The sequence below is a fragment of the Sinocyclocheilus grahami genome, unplaced genomic scaffold, assembly GCF_001515645.1.
Source record: "Sinocyclocheilus grahami isolate Dianchi unplaced genomic scaffold, SAMN03320097.WGS_v1.1 scaffold790.1, whole genome shotgun sequence".
Taxonomy (NCBI): Eukaryota; Metazoa; Chordata; class Actinopteri; order Cypriniformes; family Cyprinidae; genus Sinocyclocheilus; species Sinocyclocheilus grahami.
This window is the reverse complement of record NW_015505969.1, coordinates 557,786-569,528: the sequence shown is the minus strand read 5'-3', so window position 1 is coordinate 569,528 and position 11,743 is coordinate 557,786. Positions and strand designations below refer to the sequence as shown.

Below are 11,743 nucleotides of genomic sequence, written 5' to 3'. Positions count from 1 at the left end.
CTATAACTACTACTGATAATAATAATAATAATAATAATGTATACTATTAATAAACTATTACTAATAATAAACACACAATTATTGAAAATCAATATTAATTTGTTTAATGTATATTATTTTGCGTTTAAACTAATAATAATACTACGTTTAAATGTTTTATATTATATCACATAAAATAATAAATATAATTGTTTTAAATATATTATTAAACTTATATTGATTTATAATACTTTTACCACTACTAATTATAATAATATTAATGTAAATAAAATTAAAACAAATATTACTAAATATTTATTAGGTAATAATAATAATAATAATAATATCAGAGAAACAGGTTGATGGGCTCTTTGACTTGGACCAGTAAACAAACACCCAAAATACCTTAGCAACCTAAGCATGCTGTAGCCTAGTAACTCCCCCCCCCCCCCAAAAAAAAATTGCTTCACCTTCATAATTCCCATTCCTCTCTTTCATAGCGCTTCTGGAAGTCAGAGAAATGAAAATAAATTACGCAAGGTAGAATTAATTAAAAACGTAGCTCGTAAGACAAATGCAAACCCTCTGTGTGCGCAGGAATGCAAAACTTGCTCATGCTTTTTTGTGACTTTCAACACTTTTAAAGGACTTTAATAAGTAGTCTTCTGTCAGAGAAGAAGTGATTTATGGAAAATTAGACTCGCTGTAGGATGTTTTGAGATTTAAATTCGTATTTTTCAGTAACTCAATTACTCAAACGTTTTGTGCAAGCTGTTCAGGGCAAATGATTTGACTCATGATTAGGAAGGTTATTTTTCTGGCTTTTATTTCCGATTAATTGTCCCAGATTACAAATAAAGCTGTGTATATAATTCAGACTTAATTGAAAGGAATTCAGGCTCATTAGAGTAATGAGTGAAACAAGAATGTGAGAGTGCAGTCAGCACAGCGAACCAAAGAGAAACACGGCAAAACTGATATTTTAGGTTATGGACACTAATAGTTACAAGCTTGGCCTTTAGGCAAGTTTAAAAAAAAATCCGTATTCCTTTCCCTCCTCAGTTGTACCAAACCAGTTCTACAGCTCTCTTAATAACCTCCATTGTTATGCGCCATGATCCCTGCAGGAGATCAGAGATTGAATGCTGGTTGATTCAGAGATTTCCACTTCAGAGACTTTCAAGCTTCACCATGAAATCAATGAAGTATTCTTTTAGAACGGGATATACAGTATCTAAACATTTAATATAGTCAAAGCCCCTCTATTCACTGTAATTTCATAACCTGACCATTACAGTATAGAAAGTTTTTTGCACCATTCAAATGTTGATCAAACAGTCGTGTGACCTCGTTCATGAAACACAAGCACAAATAATTCCTGTGTAAAGACTTTCTATGTGCAATCTGGCACAATTTACATAAGAATGAAGGAATAACTAACATTGTATGTTTTTGCGTTGAATTCTTTTTGTTGCAGCTGAACAGTGTTGCAGCTAATTTCTACTTACAAACCAAAGTAGTAAATAAACATGTTTATTTTGACTTAGCCTGGAAAGTAAAATTATGTTTACCATGTTATCTTTGCAAGTTTTTCTGCTCATCTTAGATGGACTATTATATTATACTGTCTTTTAAGACTTGTCAAATTAAAGTGATGAATGATGAGTATGGAACACAAGACTTCCATCTTTAAGACTGAACAGAGGGGAGGCTTGATTGGCATTTTACTGAATCATACGGTAATTTCACTAATTGTTTCTTAATTCTCTTTCACTCAATCAGCTGTACCTCGTCCTAGCAGTAATTGCATGTGTTTGTACCAGAAATATAAGGCAACATTTTTCTTTAACGTTGAATGATACTTCCTGTCAGCATGTCAGCTCCTTCCACATGACAATATAAGGAAAGACTAAAACACATTGTTCTCAGTATAAAACCCATATAAGTCCTACAGCTGGGCAAACTTTGTGAACTTGTGTGAGTTCTTTTGTACTTGAAATGTTCACTTGTGGATATTTATATCTTGCCACAGAATTGTATGTAAAAATGCTGCTATTGTTCTAATGCAGTCTCATATCTCACAAGGGTTTGCTCAAAAACAAAAGATTAGCACAATTTTAGTGGGAACAAATCAAGTGCGTGTGTGTGTACTGGTTTATATATCCTGGTGGGGACTTAAACATGACTACACACAGACTCATGGGGACTTGTGTCACGGTGGGGACTTAAATTGTGGTCCCCACGGGTACAAAAGCTTATAAATCATACAGAATTAAGTTTTTTAAATCATTTTAAAATCTAAAAATGCAGAAAGTTTCCTTTGAGGGGTAGGTTTAGGGGTAGGGTTGGTGTAGGGCAATATAACATACGGTCTGTACAGTAGAAAAACCATTACGCCTATGGAGAGTCCCCACAAGGAGAGCTGACCAGACATGTGTGTGTGTGTGTGTGTGTGTGTGTGAGATAGCCCAGCAGGCTATTTCATTCTCATGTGCTGTGGAAGTTGTTCTATTACTTCTTCAAAGTATTGTAATATCAATGCTTGTATAACTTGATGTGTACATTTGATTTTGTTATGTAATTTGGGTCAGTCTCACAAAACTTTTCAAGAACTAGGTCATGTCTGGCTTATTTTACCCCAACCCAATGTACATTTAATCCAATTTTTTAATGTATATTTACAATATTATTTACATTGTGTGTGTGTGTGTGTGTGTGTGTGTGTGTGTGTGTGTGATAGCCCAGCAGGCTATTTCATTCTCATATGCTGTGGAAGTTGTTCTATTACTTCTTCAAAGTATTGTAATATCAATGCTTGTATAACTTGATGTGTACATTTGATTTTGTTATGTAATTTGGGTCAGTCTCACAAAACTTTTCAAGAACTAGGTCATGTCTGGCTTATTTTACCCCAACCCAATGTACATTTAATCCAATTTTTTAATGTATATTTACAATATTATTTACATTTTGAAGTATCAATATATATTATTTTTTTTTGTGCTGCCTTTAACTCACCAGACATGTGTGTGTGTGTGTGTGTGTGTGTGTGTGTGTGTGTGTGATAGCCCAGCAGGCTATTTCATTCTCATATGCTGTGGAAGTTGTTCTATTACTTCTTCAAAGTATTGTAATATCAATGCTTGTATAACTTGATGTGTACATTTGATTTTGTTATGTAATTTGGGTCAGTCTCACAAAACTTTTCAAGAACTAGGTCATGTCTGGCTTATTTTACCCCAACCCAATGTACATTTAATCAAATTTTTTAATGTATATTTACAATATTATTTACATTTTGAAGTATCAATATATATTATTTTTTTTTGTGCTGCCTTTAACTCTTTTTTTTCAGATTTTAATTATTTATAAAAATGCAATTTAGTTAGTTTGCTTATTTTTCATACGTCTGGCTAATTTTACAAAAAAAAAAAAGTAAAAAACATTTTTGTAAAATAAATTGTATATATATTTTTATGTTTTAAAGTATTGATATATCGGAGAAAAAAAAAGAAAAAAAAATATATATATATATATATAATTTTTATTTTTTTTGTGCATTTTTGTAAAATAAATTGTATATATATTTTTATGTTTTAAAGTATTGATATATCGGAGAAAAAAAAAGAAAAAAAAATATATATATATATATATAATTTTTATTTTTTTTGTGCTGCCTTGTATGTATGCAGATCTAAATTATTTAAAAATATAGTGAATTAACATGAATTGACAACTTAACAAAATAGGCTTTGATTTATTTATGCAAAATGTAATTTATTTTTTTTCTTATAATTTATGGGTGACCTGGATATGTTTTTGTGAGATTCACTCAATGACTGATTTATTCACCGTTGATTAATAGTTTCAATCACTCTTGATCACCAGTGATTCTTTCTGAATGTTTCATTTGTTGTTTTGTTAAAGTTAGTCTGTCAATCTGTCTTTGGAAAATGAAAAGAAAAAAAAAATCCTTTTTGGAGTCACAAAGCTAAAAAGTTGTATCAATTGTGTCAATCTCTCTGTCAGCTGGGCAGATCTAAAGTTCAAAGACAGATGAATCAAGACAGACAGCTTTTATATCTGCGCATTCATGACCTTTATTTATTCTCTCTGCATGGTTGTGCTGCTGTTCATTTATTAAGTTTGGTTATGTGGTATTATCCGGAGATGTGTTTTAAGTTCTCCCCCATGTGTTGTTTGTGTCTGTGGTCTACAGGTCCTCCTCTTCATTGCTCATCTGCCTCCTCTTCCCCTGTCGACTCCCCTTCCCCTCCCTTTTCCCATGCAGCCAATCAGGGCCAGGGAAGGTTGCTAGGTAACAGTGGGGCTCTGGCCGGCCGGGACTCTGAGTCAGAAGATGAGTTTGGCCCCAATTCATTCTTAGTTAAAACCGGCTCAGGGAACGTCGGCGCTCCAGCCATTGCAACTCCTAACGGTGAGTCCCTCTCAATATCGCTGCCTGCTAGAGGGGTCTCGACATCCCCTGCTGGACCAGCTGTGGAGCTTGTAGAGGTAGCCACAGGCCGAACATTCATTTTTTTCTGGATATTTTGGGTAGCAGTGGAGATCACATGTTAGCAGGAACTTTTTTAACTAAGGCCTGCTGAGAAGAGAAGCTTCCGGCTGGGGTTCAGAAGTGAGGCGTGTCAGAGATGGTGAAGATTTATTGCAATCTGTTGAACTCCAGTTTCTATACTTCTAAAGATTTCTGTTAATATTGAGTTGTGTTAATCTTTCGCAGCTCTTAATTGTGTTAGATGAATGATTTTGTAATATAGAGTGATTCAAGTAAATTTAAAGGGGTCATATGATGTTGCTAAAAATAACATTATGTTGTGTATTTGGTCTAATGCAATGTGTTTATGCGGTTTAAGGTTAAAAAAACACATTATTTTCCATATAATGTACATTATTGTTTCTCCTCTATGCCCCGCCTTTCTGAAACGCATCGATTTTTACAAAGCTCATCGGTCGGAAAAGCGAGGTGTGCTCTGATTGGCCAGCTATTCAGTGTGTTGTGATTGGCCGACTGCCTCAAGCGTGTGACAGAAATAGTACGCCCCTTACCATACTGTGATGCCGTTTCCCAGCAGGACGAGACTCAGTCCAGCTGCTCTGCTCATGCACATCCCATATGTCCTCTTTTGGAAGGCCAAACAAAGTAGTTTCGCTTTCACAACGAAACACACAGCACCTTCATGACATGGCAGCGGCGGCAACAACAATACTACAGCGAGAATAAAAGTTACGCCTTCTTTCTTTGCGTGAACATTTGGGCGGCGGTATGCAAATCTTCCCACATCGTGACGTAGACGTGTGGGGGCGTGTTAGAATGAGCCGTTTTAGGTAGGTGTGGTTGACTCTTAACTTTTATAAAGAATATCTCTTTGGATTTGAGACTTTAGTCTTTGTAACTTTACAGATCTTCTTCATGCACCAAGAGCTTGTAACACTCCAAAGAGAAAGGAAAAATTGAAATCGCATCATATGACCCCTTTAAATGACCAAAATGTACCAATTTGCCTGAATTCACCCTGAAGAAATTAACCTTAAGGGATAGTTCACCCAAAAATGTCTGCTGAACACAAAACAGGTTATTTGGAAGAATGCAGGTAACCAAATAGTTGACGATAGCCATTAAATTCCAGCTTATTTTTTTCTTCCATACTATGGAAGTCAATGGCTACCGTCAACTGTTTGGTTACCCACATTCTTTAAAATATATTATTTTGTTCTCAGCAGAAGAAAGAAACTCATACAGGATTGGATCAACATGAGTAAATGATGACAAAATCTAAATTTTGGGGTGAACTATCCCTTTAAGCATGGCATATACTATCAGATACAGAATAAATATATTGCTCAGACAAGTTGATTAAATTAAGATTGACTAAATGATGTAATGTACCATGAAATCTGAAATTTGATCAAAATTCAGTTTTGATTAAAACAATCTAGTTGATGAATGTAAAAAATGGAATTTGAATGGCAATAAGTAAATAAATAATATTTGAATAATTATAATTGAAATATTTGAATTAAAAATGTAGTCAAGAATTTAATTTGTGATTATATTATTATTATTATTAAATTCCATAATTGATGCATTGAATTTTCATCATAAGCAATAGTCTATACCAAATGTACAAAACGTTTAAATTTTTTATGACTATTTATTTAACTTGAGAAGATCCCATATATTTAATTTCATTAAAACATTTATTTATTTAAAAAATGTATTCTTGGCATTCTGGACATTCATGTGTGCACTCTCTGTTTGAATGTAGACTTTGGCAGGCTAACCCTCGCTGCAGCTGTCATGACTAATTTCACCCTGTGCCGTGACTTATGAAGTGGCTCACGATATACATCACTACTTGGATGACCTGGATTGCAGTTTACTTATGCAGTTTAGGTGTAAGATCGAGTTTGTTGTTGTCCACATGCAGTGCTTTATTTCTTGCAATAATTTGCATCTGTTTCAGATCATTGTAGAGTTGCCTTCTTTAACTTTGAGTAGTGTTAGAAAGGTCAAGAAGTTTTAATGAAAGATAAAATCAATTGAAAGCCTGTAAATGATAAAAAGCTTGATGGCATGCCCTGCTGGGGAAAAAAGTGACCAGCACAGCAGGAACTTTAACCACAGTGAATCAATTTTACAAGTTACTGTGTCCTCACTAATGAGCTGCTGATGAAAAGCGCATGATGAGGTGATTGCGTTGTGCTGCTATTGTCGTCCATTGTTCAAATATAATGAACTTATTTACTAAGCATGTGCTTTGATGTGTTTTAAAAAGTTGAACTACTTTTAACATCCTGTTACTTGTGGAAGGACGTTATAAAGCACCGTCGCTAATAGAAAAGGTTATATGTAACAAAATGAAGATAGTGTAGTTGGCAATAATGACCCATCATAGTGTTTATGAACTTATTGTTCTGAATTTGATGTCTGTGCTGCAAGATGTTTGTACGCAACAGCTAACCAAATTAGAAATGAGATTTGTCAACATGCTTTTCAGATAAGAAAGCTTCACGTCAGTTTGATAATTGGAGGAGAGCAGAGAGCATGCCGATGCTGAGCAGTCGATATGAAGCCTGTCATTGCTAGCAGCTCTCAGCGTCTCCTTCAAGGCTTCTTTACAGAGTAGAACAAAAGAAAATGCTGTAAATAATTGATCAGCCTTTACAAGTTAACTACCCAAGGCTGGAATTACATCAAGCTCAAGAGGTTTGCGCCTGCCTGTTTCCACACGGCCCTCCGTAAAGCAATGAATTACCCTCCTGTGGCAAGAACTTTCCCTTCTCCACGCAGCAGCCTGCTACCATCCTGGTCACCTAACGGTGGCACCCCAGTGCTAAAACAGAATTTATCTTTCCGACAAATGGCTGTGATTTGCATTGGTATATAGGTTACCCTCGGGCTGCCAGTGAGGGGTAGTACACTCACCAAAGGAATCGGTCTCTTGCCTCCGAGCTATGCAAGGCACCATAAGGCTCTATTTGACTGAGACAAAGTAGCACACCACAGTGCCGTGAAAGAGGACGTTTATGCGCTGGAGTTAAGCTTAGCATCCCTGGTAGTAAAATAGTGGGATTCCTGCCAGAGGCTGTGCTGTGTTACATGAGGTCGTGCAAGGTTTGATCCTGATTTCTTTACTTCGCCTCTTACGAGTCTGTAACTTTTCTTCAGATGTCGGGTGGCTCCTGCACTGCCGGTCGTTTTGGCATTAAACAACCAAACTCTTGATGGCTTTGTTCATACAGTGGCACAATATGGTTGTCAGTACAGTTTGGACTGCTAAATACGGTTCTGTTCACACTGTTCGGTTAATTCAGAGTGACTCCAGTTTAATTTAAATTGACATCTAGATGTCTGTCCTGCCACACAACTTATTCTTTGCCATCAATTACTAATTTTATAGCTGTCATCTTCTCTCAGGTTTTGAAAACCGCCAGAAAATATTCATATTGAATTTGGTTCCCTTGTCTTTTTTCATTGAAATGCCAATTTGAGTCACCTGCTAGTAAATACGCTTGTCAGAGTAGCCATTGTGATTGTAGGTAAACAAGTGGTAAATTATGGAAATTAGCATGCTCTTTTGAAGAGCACCCTCATTGTCATTTCTGATTGTTTGGCAGCTGTATTTGCTGAGCCTTAAAACAGAAAAAGGACACAATTATAATAAGAAAAGAGAAGAGCTGCTGTTTATTCACTTAAACAACCTAATGAGTCATTTTTTCTTGATTTTTGAGATTGGGATAGTTTTTTTTTACCTGAGAATAAACAGCCAGCTGCCTTCATTTACCAAGTATTAGCATATCACTAATATGGATATGCCAGATAGCTCAAGGCTTAATAAGAGCGATGGAGTAACGACAGACTTTTGGAGAGGTGGTCACGTCCTTTACGGTACAGTCCTTGGTTTTTAATGAAGAGGTGCCTACACGCTCATGCTGAGTGGCAGAAATTGCAGTCCAAAACACACTGTGGATTAATTAGCGCAGTTAGTGTCAAATATTTCACAGTTTCTGACCCATTTTTTTTCACCCTGCTCTCACGTAAACAGAAGCAGATGTCTTGAAAGATTTGTGTCGTGTGGGATTGAGCCTGTACTATTTGGATATGTTTTTTAGGGTTGACAATGACATGCGTTAATACCTCCCATTCCCATTTGTTCACCATGTCTGGATAATAAGGGAGCATATTCAAATTTTGTTTACTGTGTTGTGTTAACTGACCTTATTCTGCAGCCCGATTCAGCTCAGCATTACAGATTTGTCAAATTCTGGAGAGAGAAAGGGCATGGACAGGGTAAGCTTCTCGTGTAAAACGATAAGGGAGTTTAAAGGCCCAGATTCATGTTGCTGGTGTCTATATGATTTTGTGTGTCTTCAGAAACACGGGTTATTCTGTAGTTCCAGAAATGTGATCCAGTGCTGAGACTAAAGCTGAAAAGGCTTAGCTCAGGGTTTCGGACTGTGGATTCAAACACAGAGCATGTTTTCAAAGGAATTTGGTATGCTTTTCCGGCAATTGAAGAGGAATTACACATAAGAACATGGGATGGTTAAACCTGACATCTGTGGAGAGCTGAAGTATCGAATCACGAATACAGAGGTGATTAGCATTTGAAATATCAAGTCCAGAGTGTTTAAACACAACATAAAGCAGAATCTGGCCACAGTGGTAGAGTTATATGCACAAATTTCACCACCAGGAAATCTTTGCACTTCCTAAAATGAATCTCTACTTTGAGCTATCAACCTGAGATGGAGTTATCAGGCTGAGGCAATTTCACTTTTCCCAGAGAGATTCTACATTATCAACAAAAAATGCATCTGTAGCATTCTATCGACCAAAGGGCTCTCAGCTGTATTGTCTTTTTCCATTCATCTATCTTTGTTGCAGAAATTCCCTCAACTATAGTTTACGAACCAGATGTCTTTTTTTATTTAAAGAGGCTGAGATTAAGCAAGCTGGAAAACGTAGAAAAGAAAGAGTAAAAGATCTCTACGCCCGCTAGGTCTTGTTAGCTTGATGGGACAGACTCGTTGAAGCTTGAGGTCTTTTTATTGAGCATGTGTTGCTCCATGGCCCCTGGCTTTCTCTCAGGGTCCTCTTCCTGGAGAGATGGCTAGTGGGCCATGGGCTCCCTGCTGAGTCCCTGTTCTTCACCACAGAGCCCCCCTTGTCTTAGCATCTTTTTACACCAAGCAGCATGGGGTTCGGGCCACAGTGGGCCGCTAATGGTGTATGGATCTCCTCTTTAAGGGCTTGCACAACATGCCTTTGCAGTTGACCAGACAGGAATGAATGGGTGGAAATGAAGCAGCGGGGTCACTCTGCAGCTCTGCATTTAGATCAGTTGGGTTTCATCAGAACTTATTTAATCACGCCCCCACCCCCCTCCACCCCCACGTTGCTGGTGCGAGGGAAGCGAATGAGGTTTACGGGGTCACACCGGAACATATATCCACCAGAGAGACTGCGAGACGGGGAAGAGTGATTTAATAAGCAACACATGGTGTAGCTGCAGAGGGCACCAAGGGTGAGCCTTTTCCTACTCGCCATTCCCGCGAGTTTCACCTGCGATTATTTTTAATGAGAACATTCAAGTTATTTATATAATGTGTTCAGCTAGACACCAGGATGCGACCACAGTCCATATTTCTAATTGCAACCAGCCAGCTGTTTTCCTAATGCATTGTCACCTTTTGTAAATGTACACTGTATACTCATGAATCATCGCTTTATTTAGATAATCCATTGTGAGGTTACCATGGAGATAACAAAGTGCCAGACAGAGCCATCTGCACGTTTCAACGTCAAATATGTCTTCAGGACCCAAGGGGACACAAAAATTACACAATTTAATGAAAAACAGCACATTTCCCTGTTGAAAAAAACAGCATATGCTGGTTAGGTATGTTTTGATGCTGGGATGCTGCTTTATGCTGGTCCTTTGCTGGTTTATGCTGGTCATGTGCTGGTTTATGCTGGTCATGTGCTGGTTTATGCTGGTCATGTGCTGGTTTATGCTGGTCATGTGCTGGTTTATGCTGGTCATGTGCTGGTTTATGCTGGTCATGTGCTGGTTTATGCTGGTCATGTGCTGGTTTATGCTGGTCCTTTTGCTGGTTTATGCTGGTCCTTTGCCAGCATATGGCCAGCATAAACCAGCAAAAGGACCAGCATAAACCAGCACATGACCAGCATAAACCAGCACATGACCAGCATAAACCAGCAAAAGGACCAGCATAAACCAGCAAAAGGACCAGCATAAACCAGCACATGACCAGCATAAACCAGCACATGACCAGCATAAACCAGCAAAGGACCAGCATAAACCAGCATCCCAGCGTCAAACATACCTAACCAGCATATGCTGGTTTTTTCAACAGGGTTGCTTTTGATCCTACATGATTTTCGAATCAACAAGCTCGAATGCAGCAAGATATATTTGTTTGTATTTATTTCTTCAGTATTACTGTGAAGGTGTCAGCGAGGCCGTCAGTTACTCACACTTGATGAGTTTGAGAGCATGACCGGTTCTGAGCGCCGTAAGCTATATCTGCTAGCCTTCATATGAAACCCGTGAAGACAGCTTGTATTCCCGCTTGTATCTGTCTTTCCTAATGGTTAGGAACAACACCTTAACTGATGATTGAATGGAGGAATAAAGTGTGAAAACCACAGACACACAACCTTCCATTAACACTCAAGGTGGATGTCGGCTCTTTGCACTGTTCGGAAAACCATATCCGCCACCTGTATCCAGACATTTGCGATCAGAAATCAAACCCTAGCAGGACAGACAAATTTTCAGCGATCTATTGCCGCTCTTCCTGTTTTTAGCTGCTAGAGTTGCAGCGGACATCGTTTAATGATCTGTCTGTCTTGTGGAGAGATTTGGATTCATTCTGCAGCCAGTCTCACACATTGCACATTTGATCGGGTGTCTGAGGCACGTCATATGAGTTCTCACTCTCAGGTGTTACTGTCAAGAGTGAGACTCAGATTTTTTTACTATAAATGAAAATAGGCTTTTCTCAGGCTATGAACTTTCTACACGTTATCTGCACTTTCCAAGTGGGATGAGTGAATCTCATAAAAAGACAAAATAGGTTTATGCAAAAAAATTTATTTATTTTATTTATTAATACTATATATGTCTGTCTATCTGTCTGTCGTTCTATCTATCTATCTATCTATCTATCTATCTATCTATCTATCTATCTATCTATCTATCTATCTATCTAT

The 11,743-nt window shown here is 37.5% G+C and overlaps 1 protein-coding gene across 1 annotated transcript in view; it reads left to right on the top strand.

The window, feature by feature from the left end:
• The window catches only part of LOC107561733 (teneurin-4-like), a 264,331-nt gene that overhangs the window by 105,086 nt on the left and 147,502 nt on the right, over positions 1-11,743 (top strand). Inside the window, exon 4 of the mRNA XM_016246207.1 lies at positions 4,199-4,417. Coding sequence (XP_016101693.1) covers positions 4,199-4,417 — 219 coding nt within the window. The remainder of the gene's footprint in view (positions 1-4,198; positions 4,418-11,743) is intronic.